Below are 23,338 nucleotides of genomic sequence, written 5' to 3'. Positions count from 1 at the left end.
AACCCTGTGAACATAGTTCTTCTACCCTGACACAAAGGGAGTTACCATGATTCAGAATTAATTCACTAATACTTGGTGATTGATTGGTTGATTATTCTTTTGCCTGAAAACTTAAAAAAAAAAAAAAAAACACAACAAAGAAATAGCCTTCAAGTCTTCTATAAAGAAAAGATTTCCAGTTTGTATTCCCCACAAATTGGATGCTGTCGAATTGGTTCACAGGAACCGTGTGAACAGTGAATCTGAACCTTGCCTATCCAGTGCCATCTTCGTCATCTCTGGTACGCTCGAGCCTATGGTTACAGTCACTTTATTAATCCATTTTGTTGAGGATCTTCCTCTCTTTTGCTGATACTCTCCACCTTTCTAAGCATGATGTCCTTTCCCTAGCTTTTTAATATGGCTTGGGGCTTTTTTGTATTTGTTCCCTTTTTTCCTGCATTTCCTCCTACTCCATCCATTATATTCTGCTGGGATCCCTTTTGGAGAAGGACAGCAGTTTGTTTCCATAATGATTATAGCTGAGAAAACCCATATTGGTAACCGGGCACCATCTAGTTCTTCTGATCGCAGGGTTATAGATATTTAGGTTCATGAGATCCTTACTCTTTTGGACTAAATGTTACAGTACGCATCTTTGTTTTTCTTCCCTCCTCTTTGTTTCAAATGGAGAGGGATTAATGGCTGCATCTTACAGGGCTCCTGGGTCTACATATTTCTTAATTAGTGGAATTTTACTTACTTTCTATGGGTTCTAATGTCTCTATTTATTTGTTGTTAAATGTCCTTGAGTCGTACATGGCTTATAGCTACCCTATGAACGAAAGACCTGAATACTTGTATAACTTTCATCGTTTCTCCAACATCATAGAGTTTCTGAAGGCAAGCCATTTCACAAGTGGGTGCCACTCCTGCTTCCAAGCTTATTTTAATTGAGAAGCAGCACCAAACAGTGTTCAGCGTCACAGAAACCATGAGTTACCTCTATACAGCAGATGGACAGACCAGTGCTATACCACTTAGAAGAATGTTTGACCAAAACAATTAAAAGCAGGCATGAGAGCCACAGATTAAAATCACCCACCTTTGGCTTGGTAGCATAACTTTCTATCCTCTAGGCCAACAGAGCTCTCTCTATTAAATTCTAGATTTGTAAATACAAAAAGAAATACTTTTCTTAAAAATGCCATTACAAGGATTTTTTATTGTGCATAGTGGACTTTTAATAGCGTATCCCCTAGTTACAGGGTTTCAGGATGCTGCTTTGGAAATTGTTGGGAACACAAATTGTCGCTGGTAGGATTTTGTGGCTGTAATCCTTCTGAAAGCTCATCACCAGGCCTTTTCTTTGCCACACCTCTGGGTGCTTGACCTGTCTGTAGTAAGTAGTTACTTGTGCCACCTGGGAACATTTTCTCCCTGAGCTGGTTGTACTTCTAACCCAAAGGCAACATTTCTGGCAGTGTGAATTCACCAACTGCTTTGTGGGGGAAGGATAGATACATCTCTGTGGGATTCCCAGCTTCAGAAACCTGCAGAAGGGCCAGCTCTGAGTCTGTTCTGACTGGACAGCAATGAGTGAGTCATCACACTCTATTTGCGTTCTATTTTCCCCTCTGTTGCATTCTCCCTTTCTCAACTTTTAAAATTAATTACATACAGGATACAGATGTTTTCATTGTAAAATAGGGTGCAGATTTCTTCAATGTCTCCCCTTCCTCCTCATTATATACCTAGGTCTTTTGTGTATATTCTAAACAATGGTTGTTTTGATTTTTACATAGGAAAGCAGATTATATGTAGTGAGTTTGAGTTTTTTTACACAGTGTTCTGATTTATCCTGTCTTCCCCTCCTCCCCCTTTTTAAAGTGAAATTTTATTTCTCTTTTCATAACATCTTTTTTCCCTCAGGCAGTTTTTAATTTTTTTCTCCTTATCAGTGATTTGACTGATAATTGATGATATGCAGTTCAATGCTGACGTGATTTGTACAGTTTTCTTTACATTTCTTGTGTTTGAGATTCATTAAGCTTCGTGAATCGTTTTTATCAAATTTGGAAAATTTTTCTGCCATTGTTCCTTTCAGTTCTTCTTTCTCCTCATTTCTTTTATCCTGGAATTCAATTACACACTTACTGAGCTACTTGGAATTTTTTCTGCAATCCACTGTTGATCTTCATGTACTTTTTTACTTTAAAAAAATTATTTGTATGTCTCATATTGAGATACTTCTGCAACTGTTATTTCCACCTCACTGGTCTTTTCCTAAGGGAGCTTTGGTGGCTTAATCTGTAATTATTGTCCGTCCACCCTACCTAAATGCCCCACCTCTCCAGAGGTTCCGAACCACCAGCTACTTACTGCATGGGAGAAAGATGGGCAGTCTCTTCCCATGTAAATGAATTTCCTCAGAAACCCAATTGTGACTCTTTCACAGAAGTATGTGAGTGTTGTCTTCTTCAGTGGCTGACCTTATCCTTCTATATTTTTCCTCTAAGAAAATGTAGGGTTTTTATTTCAGAAAGCTTCATTTGGAGGTCTTATGATATCCATGTCTCCATTAGCCCTTCTGAACATTTAGAATACAGACATACCTTAGAGGTATTAACAGGTTCTATTGAGAACACAACCCTGCTTGCTAAAACTGCACTTGTTGCAGAGGGTCAAGGATTACAGCCTTCAATATGGATTAAGGCTCAATATCAAGAAAACAAAGATTCTAACCTCTGGGCCAGTAGGCAGCATCATTATGGATGGTGAAGAGATTGAGATTGTAAACAGCTTTAGTTTGCTTGGCTCCACAGTCAGGAAATTAAAAATGGGAAAGTGTGCTATTAGGGACCTCTCCAGGGTACTGAAGAGCAGTGGTGTCACTTTGGAGACATGCATGGTCACTTGCTATTCATCAGAGAGCTAGAGAGTGACAGGGAGGATAGAAGGCTAATTGATGCCTTTGAGCTGTGGTGTTGGAGAAGAGTATTGAATGTACCATGAACTGCTAAGAAAACAAACAGGTTCATCTGGAAAGGGTTAAACCAGGCTGCTCCTTGGAGGCAAGGATTCTGAAGCTTCGTCTGACATACTTTGGACATGTTGCAAGGAGGGACAGGTCCTTGGAGAGGGACGTCATGCTTGGAAGGGTAGAGGGACAGCACAGGAGGTGAAGATACTCTGAGGTGGATTGATTCAGGGACTGGGGTAATCGGGGTGGGGTGTCGGACACAGTGAGGTTGGCAAAGGACAGAACGGGGTTTATGGCTATTGTACATAGGGTCACTGTGAGTCGCAAACAACTTGATGGCACATAAAAACAACAACATTGAAAACACTGCAATAAAGTGAGTTACATGGAATTTGTAGGTTTTCCAGTGCATAGGAATCTCACAGAGTTGGAATTAACAGCAGTGATTTAGTCGACTGAGTATATGATGATGTTGTTATATGCCATTGAGTTGCCTGTGACTCACAGCGACCATATGAACAATAAGCTCTGAACCCTATCTTACCTGAGCCAGTCTCACTGACCCTGACACACCTATCCCTATTATCCCAGTTACAGTGTCTATCCTTCTTCAAGGACTAGTCCCGCCTCTCCATGTGACTAAAGTATGTGAGACAGAGCTTCAAAATCCTAGCCTCCAAGAAAAAAACTTGGTTTCACCCGCTCTAGGACAGACCTATTGGTTCTTTTGGCAGTCCATAATATGTTCATGGCATATGAAAAGTTTGAAACATTTCAAGAATTACCGAAATGTTCAGGGAGGAGTGATAGGGAATGGCAAAGGACACACTGACAAGATTAATCAGAACTGGCTTTGACAAGCACTGTGGCATTTGGACAAGAACAAACTGGGAGGAGGGTAGAGAGAGTGGTGCAGCGGTGAATGAATGGAAACCCAAAATCTCTGTAAATGTTTATGAAAATTAATAAAATATAATTATAGAAAAAAAAGAACTATAGATGATGGGGGAAAAATTGAAATTGTCAGTGATTTCATCTTACTTAAATCCACAATCAAAACCCTTGGAACCAGTAGTCAAATCAATAGGATTTGTCCTTTTGTGACTGAGATATTTCACTCAGCATCATGTCACCCATTTTGTATAGTGTTTCGTGAGTTCCTTGTTTTTCGGTGCAGCATGGTGTTCCACTGTGTGAATCCATCACAGTTTCTCTATCCATTTGTTTGTTGACGGGCGCTTGGGTGGTTTCCAGCTCTTTGCTGTTGTGAATGGGGCCGCAATAGACGTGGGTGAACATAAAAAAAAACAATTACCAAAATGTGACACAGAGACAATGGCTCCAATAGACTTGCTCAACATAGGATTGCCACAAACCTTCAATTTGTAAAAATAAATAAATAAATAAACAAACAAACAACCAAACACCCCAAAACCTAGTATCAGTGAAGCACAATAGAACAATGAAATATGTCCATGTAATTATACTAACGCTTTCCTATGTCTTTGCTAATTCTAATATTTGTCTTGGTTTTGATTGATTTCCTATCTAAAATAGATCACGTTTTTATGCTTCCTTAGAGACTATTAATTTGTGATTCAGCACCAGTTTTTGCTAGTTACTGGACTTTTTTTTTTATCCTACAAATATTCTAGAGTTTTAATCTATATTGTAATTAAATTTCTTGGAAACACAATTAGGTCTTAGTTTGTTGGTATTCTGTGGTTAATTTTGCCTAGGGCCTTAGGGATAAGAAACTTTACTATGATCCCAAAGGCACATGGTTCAAACCCACCAGCTACTCTGCAGGAGAACGATGGACAGTCTCCTGGAAGGTCAGCTTTGGATCGGTTCCAGCTTGGCAATCCTCAGCAACAGTGGTGGTGGCCTAGTGGTAAGGAACTGCACCGCAATCCAAAAGCTGCACGGTTCCAATCTACCGGCTGCTCTGAGGGAGAAGGATGGGTATTCTCCTCCCTTGTGATTTACTGCGTTTACATACCTGAAGGGTGAGCTTTGGGTCTGTTCCAACTTGACAGTACTCAAAGACAAAATTAAGGATGAAAGAAGAAGAACTGATACCTTTGAGCTGTAGTATTGCGAAAGAGTACTGAATATACCATGAACTACCCAAAAAAGCCCCAATACAAAACCAAATATGTTCTGGTGAAAGTGCAATCGGGGTGCTCCTTATAGGCACCCTTATAGGTGGTGAAAGTTCATCTCACATAATTTGGGCATGTTATTAGGATTGGCCAGTCCTTGAAAAAGACTAGAACTTTAGAAAATCAGAGGAAGGCCCTCAGTGACTGTAACATTGGGCTTGAGTATATTAGAGATGATGAACATGGCACAGGGCAAGGGTCATAGGATTGCTATAAATTATAGTCAACTCTGTGGCACATAACAACAACAATAATGAGGCAAGACCCTTCTGCACATTCTACAAGTCTATGGGTTGTTGTTTTGGTTTGTTTTCTGGCTGGTAGAAAGACATTCCTGGTCCTATAGAATTTCTAAAACGAATTTTCTGTTTCTGTTTGTTGTTATGTGCCATCTAGTCACTTGTGACTCATAGCAACCCTATGTACAATAGCCCTGAAACATCTCTATCCTGTGCCAACCTTATTGTCTCTGGCACACCTACCCTCATTACCCCAGTCACTGAATCAATCTTTTTCATCAAGAGTCCTCCTCTCTTACACAGTCCCTCCACACTTCCAAGCATAATATCCCTCACCAAGGACCTGTCCCTCCTTGCAACATTCCTAAAATATGTTAGACGAAGCCTCAGAATCCTTGCCTCCAAGGAGCAGCCTGGTTTCACCTTCTACAGGACAAACCTGTTTGTTCTCCTGGCAGTCCATGGTTTATTCAGTACTCTTCCCCAGCATCACAGCTCAAAAGCATCAATTCTCTATCATCCCTTGTTATTGTCCAGCTTTCTGACGATGGCAAGCAATTGCAAAGACTATGGCCTGGATCAGGTGCACCTTAGTCTCCACACTGATGTCGTTGCTCTTTGGTACTCTGGAGAGGTTCATGACAGCAGACTTTACCAGTGCAATTAGTCTTTTGATTTCTTGGCTATTTGTATTCCCTGTTCTCACATGCAGACACTGATCAAGTTATTAAGTTATCTGCTAAGTTATTAAGAGCGACCCTCTGCAGATTTCCAGGTTCTCTCTAAGCAGTTGTCTCCTCCCCTATACTGTGTCCTGTGAATCCAGCCTCTCTGCGGTTTCGAGAGTTGTGCTGTTAAATGAAAGGAAACACAATTTTTTAATCCACCAGCAGCCCTGCAGGAGAAAGATGGGCAATCTCCTCTCATGCAGTTCACAACTTCTGAAACCCACTGTAAAGTCCACCATTATGAGTAGTTTCTGACTTGATGGCAATGAGTTTGAATGCTCCCCGTACTTGGTTTCATCTCAACTCCAAGAGTTTTCCAGGCTAAGTTACTTTCTCCTGCAAGCCAACTGGAGTCTGTCACTACATGAAAGTTGAGTGAGAAGGAAAGCAGTACTTTTTGACTTTCAGCTATTGAATGTCTTTGACATAAAGCTTACATCTATGAGCTTCAGCCTTTATCATTTATATTTCTAAAGGTAACATTTTCTTACTTTAAAGAGGACTTTTTAGTTTCGTTTTTAGGTTCATAAATCTTTGGGAAATCGATTTGTCATGCTCCATCACGAAGGTGGCACTGTTCAGAGCCAAGTGCCCTGCCCATTGGAGCCAAACTAACATTTAAGCAAATGCTTCTTACCTGAGATTTAAGATTTTGACACTGCACTTCACTGTATCCTCAGGTCTGCCCCTGAACAGCAGCACTGGTTTTTTAGATTCAGACCAGAGACTCCAGCATATGTCAATGATAATTCAAGGGGAAAAAGTTCACTGAACAAGGAGGTTTTTGGGGTACCAATAATGAAACCACTGAATTGCAAACTCTCTTAAAGTAAATGTCAACCCCATAGTGAGAGATTCTAACTCTTCAGGGCACCTATAAGCTATCTTTTTACCCATGCATAGCTGAGGATATGAAAAGGCGTCTTTTCACTTATTTTCTGTGTATGACAGATTGTTAAGATGGATAGCTCACAATTGTGTCTATTTTTAAGTGTCTGTAGTCTTCAGGTGTAGGACTTTGATTTCTCAATGAAATTTTAGTGCTTTTTGATGAATAATATAGATATCCTTTCATAAATGTAAGGAACCCTGGTGGTATAGTGTGTATTGCAACATAGAGTTGCTAACTGAAAAGTTGGCAGTTCAAATCTACCAGGCTCTCCATGGGAAATAGTTAATCAGTCTATTTCTGTGATGATTTACAACCTCGTAAACCCAGTAGAGGGTCGTTCATTAGTGGAATAGACTTGAGAGCAGTGAGTTTGCCTAGTAGAAGCATAACTAAACTGTAAAAGAAGAAAAGACAAATTGACTTACTGCCTGTGTTGTAAATAAAGTTTTATTGGAATCATGCAAAGACCATTTGTTTATGCCTTTTATCTAACTTGTTTTTGTGGTACAAGGGGAGAGTTGAGTGGCTATGATAGAAGTACATCCTGCAAGACCCATAACATTTACTATAAGAACATTAATGGGAAAAATTTGCCAATTCCTCACTTACTGAGTTGGTAAATATTAAGACAAATAAATTTGGAAATGAATGGAAAGTAGAGATAACCTAAATAGTACTCTGGTGGGAGATCCAAGTATACTATTTCAGGGAGATCTGAAAAGCAGAATTAGCTCCCAAACTGCCCGTCACTGAATGTATTTTACATACTTTTACTGACATCCAGATTAGAAATTCAGATCTCTGAGGAGAATAACTTTTAAATTCCATTTTATATTTAAGATTTGCAATAATTTTAAACAAATACACGATATGGTTTTAATACTATGAAGAGAGTTAGCAGCTTTCTTTTATAGTAGCAACTGAATTACACAACTCTTTTCCTCCTGTTTTCTTTTTCTGTGAAGGCATATAAAATTTAGATTTTTTTTTAAGGGAATAATAAAACATTAAGGGGGGAGGGACTTGCTTCTTCTCATTTAGACACAAGCCATTTCACTGATAGAAAACTCAGCTCATTGCCATCAAGTCAGAACCAATGCCTAGTTGACCCGTTTCAAAGACTATAAATCACATGAGAGGAGATTCCCCAGCCGCCTCCCTCAGACCTGCTGGTGGATTCGAGCCGCCAGAGAGGCTCCTCATTTGGGTTAGCACAACTCTGTGGACGACGACGCTAGAGCTCCCTCACAGACATAAAGAACCATCTGTTTAATTTCTCAGTATTCAGAATATTATTCATTTTCTCTTACTTTTTGTGGGTGGTTTTAGGTCTGCTTAATTTATCAATCAGACCATGTCACTGAATTGTGCACTGTTATTTAGTATGTGTTTTCCTATGTGTATTTCCACTGATGAAAAAGAAAGGTATTCCATAAACAATTATTATTTCATAATTTAATAAATTATTACATTTCTTTTAGAGTAGTTTCAGGTTTACAGAAAAATTGGTCAGAAGGTACAGAATTCCTTTGAGTTCTCTTGCACACTGGTTCTCTTATTAACATCTTTTATTTTATCTGACAAATCAATATTGAGATGTTATTATAATACTGACACGTTATTATGAGCTGATGTCTGTAGTTACATTGTTGCTTTTGTTGTTGTATGTTGTTGAGTCACCTCCAACTCATAGCTATCCTGTGTACCATAGCTCTGAACCCTGTCCTATCGTGAGCCAGTCTTCCTGTCTCCAACTCATTAGGGTTCACTTTTTGAGTTGTATGGTCCCATCTCTTCGTTACTGTTGAGTCAAAACCAATTTGTTGCTGACCCTCCAGTCAGTTTTCTGAGGCTATGAATCTCATAGGAGGAGATTACCCATCTCTCTCTTTCAAGAAGCAGCTGACAGATTTGAACCACCAGAGAGATGACATCTTGGGTCTTGACAAATGCACAAATGTCAACCGTAACTGTATCTTATAAATTCATTCCTCTAAAAATGCCCCCTGTTCCACCTTGTCTCTAGTTTTTCCATCATGACAGACTCATACAACATGTAGCTTGTTTTGCCTGACATCCTCAACATTGGTTTAAAAAGCAGACCCACTCTGTTGAAGCCTATTCCAACTCATTCTGACCCTCAGTTGCATTTCCTAGCTGTGTGTCTTAAAGGAAAGTGACTACCTACCCACCTTTGTCCTGAGGAGCAGCTGGTGAATTCAAACTGCTGACCTTTCTGTTAGCAGCTTAATACATAATGCACTACACCACCAGAGGGTTTTTTCCTTTCAAAATCTTTTAAGATTTCTTTGAATTTTTCATAGTTTGCTAGCTCATATCTTTTGGTCCCTGAAAAGTGTGCCCTTGTACTGATATACTACTGCTTTGTTTGCACATTCTTTGTTATCTTGGTTGCTTCCAGTTTGAGGTAGGCAGGAATGAAACTGTTAGAACGATGGGCAGTCTCTCCTCCTATGCAACTTAGAGCCTCTGAAAACTCACTGAGAAGCCAGCTCTACTTTGAATGCATTTAGCTAAAGACCTAGGAGTACATTTGTTGCTTCACATAGCAAGATTGTGGTTAGCTTTTTAAGAGATTACAAGAATGTCTTCCAAAGTAGCTATGCCAGTTTGTTTTGTTGAATTTCATCAGTTCTTCACATGATTTGGATTTATGTGTATTACCACATGTATGTTTTGAAAACATCTCCCAGTCTGTGGCTTGTCATTTTAATCTCTCTCAACTTTTGTAGAACAGAAATGTTTAACTTCAGTGGAGACGAACAATAATTGTTTCTCTTAATGGGTCAGGCTTTTGGTGTTGTGTTTTAAAAGTCATCACCCAAGTGACCTCGATTTTGTCCTGTCATCTTCCGTATTATCTTAATGTAAGTGTGTGATTGATTTGAATCAAATCTTCTGAAGAGGTGAAACTTTTTCTCTAGATTCTTTTATATTTTTTTTTCACATAGATGTCCAGTTATTCCAGAACCATTTGTTGAAAAGATTATCCTTTTCTCCACTACTTTGCTTTTACTCTTTTGTCAAAAGATCAGTAGATGTGTATTTTTGTACAATTACAAATAACGCAATGCATAAATATAATTCTGATATACAAATATATTATTATATGTAATGCCAACTCAACACAACAACATATATAATAGAAGGAGTAAGAATCCCCAAGGCACACAGTTCCAATCTACTGGCTGCTCTTTGGGAAATGTTTGAGCGGGCCCCTCCCGTGTGATTTTTTTGCCTTGAAAACCCACTGGAGGAGCAGCTATGAGTCGTTTCTGATTTGATGATACACACAGTTATACATAATGTATGTTTCTTGTCTTTTCTTTCTTTTCTTTTTTTTTTTTTAGGTACTTCCCAGCCCAAGCTTATATTTGTTATAACTAACAAACCAATATTGAGTTATTACTATACTGATCTATTATAATACTGACACATTATTATTAGCTTATGTCCGTAGTTTACATTGTTGCTGTGGTTGTTGTTATATGCTGTTGAATCACCTCCAACACATAGCGACCCTATGCACCATAGCTCTGAACCCTGTCCTGTCCTGAGTCTTTTGCCTTTCTATGTATGTGTTTTAGATTCAGTTTGTTGATACCGCCTTTGCTGGAATTGTTAATGGGATTGTGCTGAATCTATAGAGCAAGTTGCAAAGTGTTGTTATCTTAAATCTTCCTACTCAGCCTCCGAAAACCTGCTGGAAGGTCAGCTGTGAGTCTGTTCTTGCTTGACAACAATGAGAGAGACCCATGATTATATTTGCACTTACTTATTTAGAGTTCTTTTTAATCAAGAATTTTTATCATTTTTCTTAGGATTTTCTACCTAATTGTGTTAGAGTTACATCTAAGATTTTTGTTTGTTTGGGGGTGCTAATGTAAATTATGTTGTGTTTTTAATGGCAATTTTTAAATTGTTTGTTGCTGGTATGGTATTTGTTTTCTTAAAATCAATATTCAATTAATGGAATAATGCCTCAGGTTAGAAAGAGAGTTTCAGCCCTATTCCAGCAACTATTGCTTCTATTATGTAAGTTCATCTGGTAATATAAAGTGTACTCTAAGCATATAGTGAGCATTCAACATTACTTGCTGTTAAATAAATATGAAAGGCTCTTAATAGGACACTTCTGGCTAAGAAAGGCTGACTATCATATATATTTCTCTCCTTGTTCTTGTGATAGTAAACTTTTTATTTTCTTCTAAACACTGGAAATGAGCGTGAATGAGAGAATTCAAGATTTCTGAAAGAGTTTTATTCAAGGACACAAACAGAGATAGCTGTAACCAAAGAAAGTTGATCTGTTCCCAAAAGCAGTGGGAGCTCCATGTGCCATCAAACCAGGGATCAAAGGAGTATTCATGGGGAGGTCTTTATACAGAAGAAATATCTGGAATCCAGGAATCTTTCCCCTCCGGTTTTCTCTTATTACTTTTGAGGAATCATCCCCAAATTGGACCAGGTCCCTTACTCAATCACTCCGCAAGAGCCATCAATTGACAAGCTCTGTCTGCTTTCATATAGTGCCCAGTCATAACCATATCACTGTCTTCTTACATATGAACTGACATGAAGGACTGTTAGACACTTGAGCAATGGCTACAGTGTTACAGAGGGAGGCCATGACTGGGGTTTTTTTTCTTATGGTGTGAATAGATGTCAAGAATGTAATTGTGTGTCCCCCAAAATATATGTTGTTGTTCTTATGTGCTGTGTAGGTTGCAACTCATAAGTGACCCTATGTACAATAGCCCTGAAACCTGTGCCAATTTTATTGTCTCTGACACACCTACCCCGGTCACTGAATCAATCCATCTCATCGAGGGTCTTCCTCTCTTGTGCTGTCCCTCCACCCTTCCCTGCATGACATCCCTCTCCAAGGACTGGTCCTCCTTGCAACATGCCCAAAGTATGTCAAACGAAGCCTAGAATCCTTGCCTCCAAAGAGCAGCCCTCTCCAGGATGAACCTGTTTTTTCTCCTGGCAGCTGTCCATGGTATATATGTATGTATGTAATGATATAATTGTGGGAGATATGTAATGAGACCACCACCACCCCCAGACTCAAAAAACAAATGGTTATAAGAGTAGAATGCAAAGCTTCCTAATCTTATCACAGCCCTACTGGGTAACAGTTTCTCTGCCTTCACTAAAACAAGAATTCAGCCAGAAAGCTTAGGCCAGATTAAAGAGGAAAGTGAAAGTCATCTTTGGTGAGACACTAGCCAGTGGGCCAGCCACAGAGCCACTAGGCACTCCACACGATAAAAGGCCACCTTAAATACAGTCAGCTTTTCAAATAGACCAGTGCTCAGATTTCGTCTCTCTCAAGGAGTGGCTCATTTTGGAGTTGCTGACCTTTTGATTACCAGCAAAGTTCTTTAACCACTGGACCAGCAGGGCTTGTCTGAAGCAACAACTGCAGCCATAAAGGGACACTCCAAAACTAGTCCAGCAGCACTGTAGTCACACCTCCTGAAGCTGACATCTCTCAAGCTCACACAGCCTTCACCACTGGTGCCGAGTGCTGTCATCATCACAGGTGCTGCTGAGAACGCCATTCTACATCTGTGGAGCATTGACTGCAGGTGCAGAACCCAAGGTGGATGTGTCTGTTCATCCTGGCCCGAGCAGCATCATGGCCCAAGCTCCAGGGATTTGGGAGAGTATTAGAAGGCTTCCGTTTTTACGGTATATAAATGGGTCTCTCTTCCATCCAAAAACCAAGAGGGAAATTCCCTAGATGTTGGAGGAAAGGTTTAGCAGTGGGGCAGCCCCCCAGCATGACAGACAAATGCCCACCTTGGACTCGAACCCCGATATAGAAAAAGAATATTGCACAACAACAGTGATGCCTAGCATTCAGAGTCTAGCGAAGTGAGATGGATTGGCATGGGACATTTTAATCCCTCGATCATATGATCTATTATGCTGGAGATGAAAAGGTGAGGAAAAACAGAGTCGCTTTCATAGTTAAAAAGGCCATTTCTAGATACATCTTGAAATACAATATTGTGAGTGACAGGATAATATCCATACACATATAAGAAGACCTTTTAATACCACTGTCATTCAAATTTATGCACCTACAACCAGAGTCAAGGAAGAGGATATAGATTATTTCTATCAACTGTTGCAGTCAGGAATTGAACATGCAGTAAAGATGTGTTAATAATAATGGGTGACTGGAATGCAAAAGCTGCGAACCAGGAAGAAGGATCAATAGTAGGAAAATAGGGACTTAGTGATAGAAATGAGGCTGGAGATACATAACTTTTATAAGAAACATAAGCACAGGCTATACACATGGATTTCACTTGATGGTATGTACAGGAATCATCTGTGGAAGGAATCATTGAAGAAATTCAATATCAGCAGTGAAAACTAGGCCAGGTGCTGATTGTGGAATAGACCATCAACTACTGATATGCAAGTTCAGATTAAAGCTAAAGAAGGTTAAATCATATCCACAGGAATCAAAATTTGACCCTGAGTCTATCCTCCATGAATTTAAAAACCAACTCAGGAATAGGTTTGAGGCCTTGTACACTAATGAACAAAGGCCAGATATAAGCTATGGGAAAATATAAAAAATAATGTTCATGAAGAATGCCAAAAGTCTTTACAAAGAAGGAAGGACCAAAATGGATGTCCGAAGAGATTCTGAATATTGCACTAGAGTGCCAAGAAGCCAAAGAAAAGGGAAGAAATCAAGAAGTTAAGGAGATGAATAGAAGATTTCAAAGGGCCGCTCAGGAAGACAAGGCAAAATATTATAATGAAATGTGCAAGGAGCTGGAGTCAGAAAATCAAAAGGGTCAAACTTGCTCAGCATTTCTTAAGCTGAAGGAACTAAAGAACAAATTCAAGCCACGAGTTGCAATGCTTAAGGATGCTATGGGCAGAATAGTGAATGGTTCAGGAAGCATTAAAAGAACATAACAGGAGTATACAGAGTCATTGTACCAGAAAGAATTGGCTGACACAGAAGAATTTCAAGAAACAACATGAGCAAGAGGGAATGATGATGGAGGAAGTTCAAACTCCTTTGAAGGACTTGGCAAAAAATAAAGTCCCAGGAATTGATGGAATACCAGTTGACATATTTCAGCAAACAGATGCTCACCAAGTTATGCCAAGAAATCTGGAGGACAGCTACTTGGCCAACTGACTGGAAGAGATCCATATTTATTCTCATTCAAAAAAAGTTGACCCAACAGAGTGGGAATTATCAAACAGTATCACTAATATCACACAATAGCAAAATCCTCCTGAAGAGTATACAGAAATGACTGGAACAGTACTACCAGAAATACAAGCTGGTTTTAGAAAAGGTCATGGCACTAGAGACATTATTGCCAGTGTCAGACGGATCTTGGCAGAAAGCAGAGCATACCAGAAGAATGTCTGTCTGTGTTTCATTAACTCTGCAAAGGCATTTGACTGTGCAGATCACAACAAATTGTGCCTAACCTTGAGGAAAATAGGAATCCTAGAACATTTGATTGAACTTATGCGAAATCTATACTAGGACCAAGAGACAGTCCTCAGAACACAGCAAGGAAACACTTCATGGTTCAAACTCAGTAAAGAAGTATGTCAGGGATGCATCCTGCTCTCATACCTTTTCAATCAGTATGGAGAACAGAGTATTCAGGAAGGAGGGCTTTATGAGGAGAAATGTGGCATCAAGATTGGAGGAAGACTCATCAACAACCTATGATATGCAGATGACATAACCTTGCTTACTGAAACTGAAGAAGACGTGAAGCACTTGCTGCAGAAGGTCAAGGACTGTAGTCTGCAATGTGGATTGAAGCTCAATATCAAGAAGACAAAGATTCTCACCACTGGGCCCATTGGCAGCACTAGGACAGGTGGAGAAGAGATTGAGGCTGTTAGCAATTACAGCTTGCTTGGATCCACAGTCAACACTCTTTAACACCAGCAGTCAGGAAATGAAAAGATGAATTGTATTGGAAAAATCTGCTGCCATGGACCTCTCCAGAGTGCTGAAAAGTAGTGATGTCAGTCTAGAGACAAAAGTGTGCTTAATCCAGGCCATAGTTTTCTCAATTACTTGTTATGCTTCAGAGAGTTGGACAATGACTGAGAATGACAGAAAATTAATAGATGCCTTTGAGTTGTGGTGCTGGAGAAGAATCTTGAATATACCATGAGCTGCCAAGAAAAGAAATTGGTCTATCTTGGAGAGGGTGAAATCAAGTCTCTCCTTAGAGGCTATGATTTTGAAGCTCTGTCTACATACTTTGGGCATGTGGCCGGGAGAAGGACATTCATGCTCAGAAGCATGGAGGGACAGCGCAGGACCCCAGATGAGATGGATTGATAAGAGTATCTGGGGCAATAGGGGTCGGAAATAGTGAGGCTGGCTCAGGAAAGGAAAGTGTTCAGAGCTGCTGTACTAGGGTCGCCATATGTCTCAGGCAACTCCACGATAACAACAAAAACATATCTATATTGGTTGTTTTTTATTTAGGCCTTTTGTTTAAACAAGAGTCAACAAGAGCTTGAGGAGAGCCTTTATATTTAAAGTCGGTTGTTACTATATTTTGGAGGAAGATTCTTCTAAGTGGTACGGTACTCTTCTGTTAATTTGCTGTACTGAGGTAACCTGGGTTTACTGTGATGCTGGACCTTGTACCATTGGGATGTCACACGCCATAACGATTATGCATGATGGACAGTGTTTGTGGAGCTCCCAATTTAAGAAAGATTTGGAAGCACGAATGGCATCCACTTGCTAACCAACATGCCTCTGGAAACTGTGAACTTTGATAAATGACAGTAGTTATAGAAAAGCTTCTGGCTTTTTGTTCATAGTCATGCTTGACCTGACAGCAGTCAACAACTAGGAAAATCCAAGCATTGACAGAATATCTAATGTAATGGAGAGTTTTAAAAAGTTGAGGATATGGTGACGGTAAACTGTACTACCACACAAGAAAGACAATGGAAAACTAAGCAAAACAGGACGGCAACCAGAGGATATATAATCTCAGTATCATGGCACATGGCTGTCATACTTGACTCTGTGGTGAATAGCATCAGTATAGCCATGCCAGCAATTTATTTTGTGTTTTTCCCTCTATATATAATGAAAATAATGTTGTAACTGTTGGGAAAGCATACCAAAGAGATGTGTTTGGTATCACTGAAGGAGCTTAGTACATTAAAATGAAAACAGGGTCATCAGAATCAGACTCCCCTCAAGGCAGTGAGTTTTTGGGTTTTAGGCAAGGAATCACTGTGTGAGCATACTACTTAGAGAAAAAGGTGAACATGCTGGAGTAGGAAGACTCATCAACAACCTACATTATTCAGATGACACAACCTTGCTTTCTGAAACTGAGGTAGATCTAAAGTGTTTGCTGCAGGAAGTCAAAGACTATAGTCTTCAATATGGATTGAAGCTCAACATCAAGAAGACAAAGATTCTCACCACTGGGCCAGTTGACAGCTTTCTTGGCTCCACAATCAACAGTCTTGACACCAGCAGTCAAGAAATCAAAAGACACATTGCATTAGGTAATCTGCTGTCAGGGACCTCTCCAGAGTACTGAGAAGCAATAATGTCAGCCTAGAGACTAAGGTGCACCTGATCCAGACCGTGGTCTTTGCAATTATTTGCTGTGCATCGGAGAGCTGGATAATGACTAAGGATGACCAAGAAAGAATTGATGACTTTGAGTTGAGGTGCTGGAGAAGAGTCTTGAACACACCATGGACTGCCAAGAAAACAAATAAGTCTATCTTGGATAGGATGAAACCATGATTTTCCTTGGAGGCTAGGATTTTGAAGCTCCATCTCTCATACTTTGGGCACGTAGCCAGGAGGAACCCATCCTTGGAGAAGGACATCATGCTCGGAAGGGTAAAGGGACAGCACAGAAGAGGAACACCCTAGATGAGACAGATTGATACAGTAACTACCGCAATAGGGGGCAGGTGCATCGGAGTTAGTGAGACGGGCTCAGGACAGGGCAGGCTTCAGAGCTGTTGTATATAGGGTCGCTATGAGTCACATACAACTTAACGATGGCACATAACAACAACCACAAACTATTTCACAGCTCATTTCTATTTTATTTACCTTGACTCTTTTTTTTTTTTTTTAAGACTGGGTCCTGTGGCAGTATGTTGTTAGTTAAGGTCAAGTCCCACCAACTCATGATAACAAGAAAACATTCCTCGGTCCTGTACCATCTTCACTTTATGAAATTTTGAGATCATTGTTTCATAGTGCCTTCCCATCTAGGGAACTCATCTTCTAGCACTGACAATGTTTTACTGTTATCTCCAGGTCTTTCTTGCTAGTCTGTCTTAGTCTAAAGGTTCTACTGATACCTACCCACCATGGGTCACTCTTAGTGTCATAACCCCCAGGATTCAGCAGTGTGTGGTACATCTGGTTTTCTGTTTCAGCAGATTTTTTTGTTTATGTTATATTTAAACTTGGAAGTAGCCCTGATGTCACAGTTGTTTAAGTGCTTGCCAGTGAACCAAAAGTTCAGCTCTTAAAACCCACTAGCCTCTCAATGGGAGAAAGGTGACAGTTTGATTCCACCCCATAAAGACCACAGTGTAGGAAAACCCATGGGACAGTTTTGTGCTCCATCACCATTGAGTCAGAATCAACTCCTGATTGCAGTTTTGACTTTTCTGAGTGCTTTAGATTACTTACAAAGCATCAAATGATAGCTGATCTAAACACATATCCCAACAACTAGTGGTCCTTAAAGATAAAGCTAGAACTCAGTCATAGAACTTGGATGACAGTTTAACTGACTCTCCTCTGAACAATTAGAAACAAGTAGTAAGTAGTCTGGGGTAGGGAGCTAGGGCTCACCAGTGTGCTGTCTACCCAGTAGGTCTTTACTATGGCTGTTCAAGGAGGCCTATGCTGATTATAATAGTGTGCTTTCATAGCAGGTCATCATTGTCCACTGTGCATTTCACGTTTGCAATGTAAGTATAGACAAGCCATGTGTAACTGACTAGTGGCTACTGTATTCAAAGCACAAGTTTAGCTGAGAAATTTTCTTTGAGGAGTTAATTACTGACGCTTAGCAACTGATAAGCCATTACTTGTGTAACCAAATTCTAGCAGATGATTTGGAAATTATAGGCACATGCCTCAATAATATTTCAGATTCCATTCCAGGCTGCCACAATATAGCAATAAAGTGAGTTTGCTGATTTGTTTGTTTTACTCACTTTCCCTTGGACAGCCAAAAGAACAAATAGATGTGTCTTGGAGAAAGTGCTGCCAGAATGTTCCTTGGAGGAAAGGATGACAAAGCTTTGTCTCACATACTTGGAACATGTTGCTAGGAGAGATTATTCCTTAGAGAGGGGCATCATTCTTAGAAAATTATTGGTGGATAATAGATAATAAGCCAGAGTGAATACTACTAGTATGAAGGTACAATAGTCCTGATGAATGATAACCAAGACTGCATTCTTGGAGGGTCAGCAAAGGAAAAGAAGACCCTCAACCAGAGGGCTTGACACAGTGACCGCAGCAATGAGCTCAAGGGGGTCAAAGATGGTGAGGCTGTACAGAATAAGATTGTCCATAGTGTCTCTATGAATTATACTTGACTCAGCAACAAACAATGGTCTGTTGATGGAGCTCTGATGATGTAGTCCATTGAGAGTTGTTCTGCTAATCTGTTGATCTTTCCACAAAAGATGAACAGTTTTCTCACACATTCAAATTACAGCCTTGGAAACCGAATAGAGTCAGCTATGAGTCACAGCTGCCTAGTTGACAGTGAGAATGAATGAGTAAAAGTTAAGTTTGCACTTTGTTTTAGTCTATTGAAATAGCTGGGAGGTGTAGTCCACTATATGCTGGGCTACTAACTAAAAACTCCCCGGTTCAAATCTACTTGCTGCCTTTTGAGAGAAAGATGGGCAACCTCCTCCCATAAAGATTTACAGCCTCAGTCACTGATGGAGGGTCACCGAGAGTCAGAACCAATTCGAGGGCAATGTGTTTAGCTTTTGGTTTGGGGTCGCCTGCCAAGTTTGCAGAAGCATTCTGGAAACGTTGAAGATATTATGAAGATTAACAAAATGTAACAGGCACATGAAGTGAACACATGCTGTTGATAAAAATGGTACCTACAGACTTGCTTGACACAGTAATGCCATATACTTTCCATTTGTAAAAAAAAAGGGAGGGAAACCAATCAGTACTTACTGAAGTACAGTTATAAGTGGGTTTCTTTTAGGAATCTCCTTGTTAGAACATTCCACCTTGAAATGAGCCCAATTGCTATCTAATTGTCTAGTTGATACTACCTCTCTTGTCTTCACATCAAGCATATAACACTTAGCACTCAGAAGTCATTTGTTTAATTATATGCTTTATCTCTTAGACTCTGTACCCCAAAAAGGCAAATCCATCTCTAGCTTGCTTAGTCTGTGTTCCCTAAGCCCAGTGCCCTGTACGTGGAAGGTATTTTGAGGGGTGTGGGTGTTCCACAATTAAAACAGAATTTAATTAAAAATGGATGAGAACTCACCTGTCAGATTTGTTGGGAAATTAATACTAGTTGAAAGCAAGATGAAATGTTTGCAATACTGGCTCTTCTGATCTTTGGTAGTGTCCAGCTGTCTGTGTTCTTTCTTTTATTGAGTGGTCACTTACCTACAGAAACCCAGGCTTTGTAAATAGAAAATAGAATATGCAAAGATAAACGAGTAAAAACTCTCTGCCTTTAAGGAAATGTGAATCAGATAAGTCACTTTTTCAGTGTATCTAGTAGGTGTTATAATAGAAATAGACACAGTGTTCAGAGAGCACAAGGAAGGGGATGCAGCCCAAATCAGAAACACGAAGGGCTGAAAGTAGACACTGGGGAGAAGTGGATTTCACGTCCATGAACTGAGCTGTGTTCTTACTGTCTGGTCCTATGACTGACACATACACTGGATGAGTGGATATATGGACAGAGTGGCTCCAGGGCCTAATCCTAAAGGATCATTAGATTTACCCATCTGAGGGTAGAAAGATGGTCATTTGAGATAAAGAGTCGGGAATAACAAGTTGGTAATGAGATGGGACAAAAGTAGCAAGAATTGGGGTGTGCACGTAGCATTTGGCAGAGCCAGATCACAAACTATCTCGCTTCTTGTCATGGGACCAGTGAAGAATGATTTGGGTTTGGTATTTTTTCCCCTCTTTATTATAGGCAAAGCGAAGGCTGGAGCTGGGAGAAAGCGGTCATCAGTACCTCTCAGATGGTTTAAAAACCCCTAAAGGCAAAGGAAGAGCTGCACTACGAAGTCCAGATAGTCCAAAAAGTAAGAGCCCTTTCATCTCTTTCCTTATTCTCTCTGGTGTTAGTAATGGATTAAATGGCAACTCCCCGACCCCAATATGTGTTGTAAATCCTAATGTCTATGCCTGTGGTAAACAATTTCAAACTTCGAGTTGCTGCTGAGAAATGTTATGGGCAACATATCAAATGATCAAGGAAGCACTGAAAAAAGATCAGGGAAATACACAGAATCATTGTACCAAAAAGAATTGACCAACACTGAATAATTTCAGTGAGTACCATATGATCCTTGGAAGGAGGAGTGGCATCCACTTCCGTAATAGCTTGCCTCCGGAAACCCTATGAACCTGGAGAGAGGATGAAAGGCACCCAAGTATCAAGGACTCTCCTTCATAGGGTAACTGTGAGTCACCTGCAACTCGATGGCACTTTACAACAGCAGTCATATGATCAAGAGCCAGTGATGATGAAGGAAGAAATTCAAGCTACACTGAAGGCATTGGCACAAAATAAGGCCCCAGGAATTGATGTAATACCAATTGATATATTTCAACTAACACATGCAGTCCTGGGCATGTTCACGAGTCTGTGCCAGGACATCTGGAAGACAGCTCCCTGGCCAACTGACTGGAAGAGATCCATATTTATTCCCATTCCCAAGAAAGGTGGTTCACAATGTGGAAATTATCAAACAATATTGTTACCATCACACACAAACAAAATACTGCTAAAGATCATGCAAAAGCAGTTTGGCGCTTCCTCAGAAAGCTGAACATAGGTATTTCATATGCTCCAGTTATTCCACTACTTGGAATATACACTGAGAAAATGAGAACTGAGGCATAAGCAGAGATTTGTGCACCAGTGTTCATAGCAGCGTTATTCACCATTGCAAGAACATAGAAACAGCCCTAATGTCCAGCCACAAATGAAATGCTTAAAAATTATGATACATTCACACAATGGAATACTATGTAACAACACGCAGGAACAATTATTTTTGTAAATTATTACCTAACTTGGGAGGGACTGGAGAGCACTATGCTGAGTGAATTGAATTAACAGTTTCACAAGGATAAATTTTGTGTAAAACCATTACTGTAGAATGAGTATAAGGACTCAGGAGGGGTGGGAGAGTTTGGAGGCAGAGGGATGAATATGTGCAGGGGAAGGGGGAATTAATCATGAGGTTGTACAATTTGATGGGTAGAGGGTGAAGGATGTTGAAAGAATTTGTTCTTGAAAACAATATATTTGAATTTTGTAAATAAACTAGTAGAAAATTTGAAAAAAAATATGGGAGCTGGGGTAGGACAGCACAACTCCTTACCCTAGAGCTCCCTACTTTGGGCAGATTGTTAGAAGAGGCTGTATCTTGGACAGCGACATCATGTGTAAAGATGGAGAGATAGCAAAAGAAAAAAGACTCAATGGGATGAATTGACACATTAACTGCTGCAACGGGCCCAAATGTGTCAGAAATGATGAGGATGGCACAGGATAGGACAGGGTTCAGATATGTTGTTCATAGGGTCTGTATGAGTCGTATTTAACTCATTGGCACCTGACAGTTACAGCATGCCTGTGGTTTAAATCCTCTTTGACAATGGGTTGTCTTTGTCACATTGGTGAGAGAGGATTAGTGTAGTCAATCATGAGTCAGTTTCCTTTTTTTTAAAGATATAACAGAGACTGAACAAGCATAAAAGCAGAGATAGAATTTGGCACCCAAAGCGTAGCAGGGGTTTGGAATTGAATAATGAGACAAGTTTTAAAGTGTTTAATAGTAAAAGCAGAGTGCTGTCGTGGCCTACTTGGTAGGGAATTAAGCTGGCATCCCAAAGGTAGGCTGTTCAAATCTGCCAGCTGCTCAGTCTCCTCCTATGCAGTTTACAGCCTCTGAAAACCTGCTGGTCAGTTCTGACCCCACAGCTAAGAGTTGTATTGTTGAGCAGGAAAAGCTTGGATTACTTTGAAGAGGCTGTTTACAGATCACAGACATCAGTAGTGCTTCTGCAGAGGCCCTAGCAGGAAGCGAGGATAGCTATAGAGAAAGTCTTTGTGGTCTTAGGGAATACATGGTGCCAACAGTAGAATATTGCTGAAACTGTGAACATTAGCTGTGCATCTGGTGAGACTTTTTAAAATAAAATTATGAATATGAGCTTGGACAGCAGAAGGAGTGTGTTGGGAAGCAGAACTTGTGGTGAAACTAGGTATATCATGTATGAGATGGCAAAGCAAGATCTTCAGGAATCACCTGCTTTCTCCTTTGTACTTGCAATCAAATGCAAATGGAAAGAGGAGGACTTAAACATTAACTGTACAAAATAAAATTAGTAACTGTACAAAAAAAAAAGATACAGGAAATTATTTTTTATAAACTAAAAGCAATTGTTCTAGAGTGTTTGTCAAAAACCTAGCCATACCTTTTTAATGGACTATTTCTTGTGTGCTGGCTTTTGAGTTTAAGGTTGGACCTACCCAACTGCCAGCAAAACACCCTATCAGCTTAGCCTAGAGACAGCATAGACAGAGAAAGCGAAGAATGTGGTCGGCCTCTTAGAATTCTACAGGCATGAAACAAACCAGAGGAGCTGTGTTTCTTGTCTTCCCAAAAAAAGAAAAGTCCATCCCTGGAAGCACTCAGGGATTAGCAGAACTGCTGGTAGACCTTCTCCATTCCAAAGATTGGTATTATGGTCTCCTGAGTATAGCGATTTCCAAAATAGACCAGCAAAATGGGACCACCATCCAAAACTGAAGGAGCGGGGCCTGAAGGGGCTGAGGAGTAGAGTCATCATTCAGATGGTCTCGGAGAATGGGGCTACTCAAAGCCCAGAAAGCAGAGCCACCATTCAGCTAACATAGGCGGTGAAGCTCATGGACCTGGGACCTCCGCCCAGAAACCAGAGTATGTGGTCAACACGCGGGGTCGGCAGTGTGGAGGCCATTGCCCAGATAGTCTCAGGGAAGATGGTATTCTTTTCAAGCTTTCAGAGCTAGTCAAAA

At 40.2% G+C, this 23,338-nt stretch overlaps 1 protein-coding gene across 1 annotated transcript in view; it reads left to right on the top strand.

Annotated features, from left to right (window-relative positions):
* E2F3 (E2F transcription factor 3) overlaps positions 1 to 23,338 on the top strand; it is a 136,605-nt gene that overhangs the window by 102,670 nt on the left and 10,597 nt on the right. The window contains exon 2 of the mRNA XM_006888659.1: positions 20,237 to 20,348. Coding sequence (XP_006888721.1) covers positions 20,237 to 20,348 — 112 coding nt within the window. The remainder of the gene's footprint in view (positions 1 to 20,236; positions 20,349 to 23,338) is intronic.

The sequence above is a fragment of the Elephantulus edwardii genome, unplaced genomic scaffold (genome assembly GCF_000299155.1).
Source record: "Elephantulus edwardii isolate Elephantulus edwardi_28Jun2011 unplaced genomic scaffold, EleEdw1.0 scaffold00070, whole genome shotgun sequence".
Lineage (NCBI taxonomy): Eukaryota > Metazoa > Chordata > Mammalia > Macroscelidea > Macroscelididae > Elephantulus > Elephantulus edwardii.
This window is presented reverse-complemented; position numbering and strand designations above follow the sequence as displayed.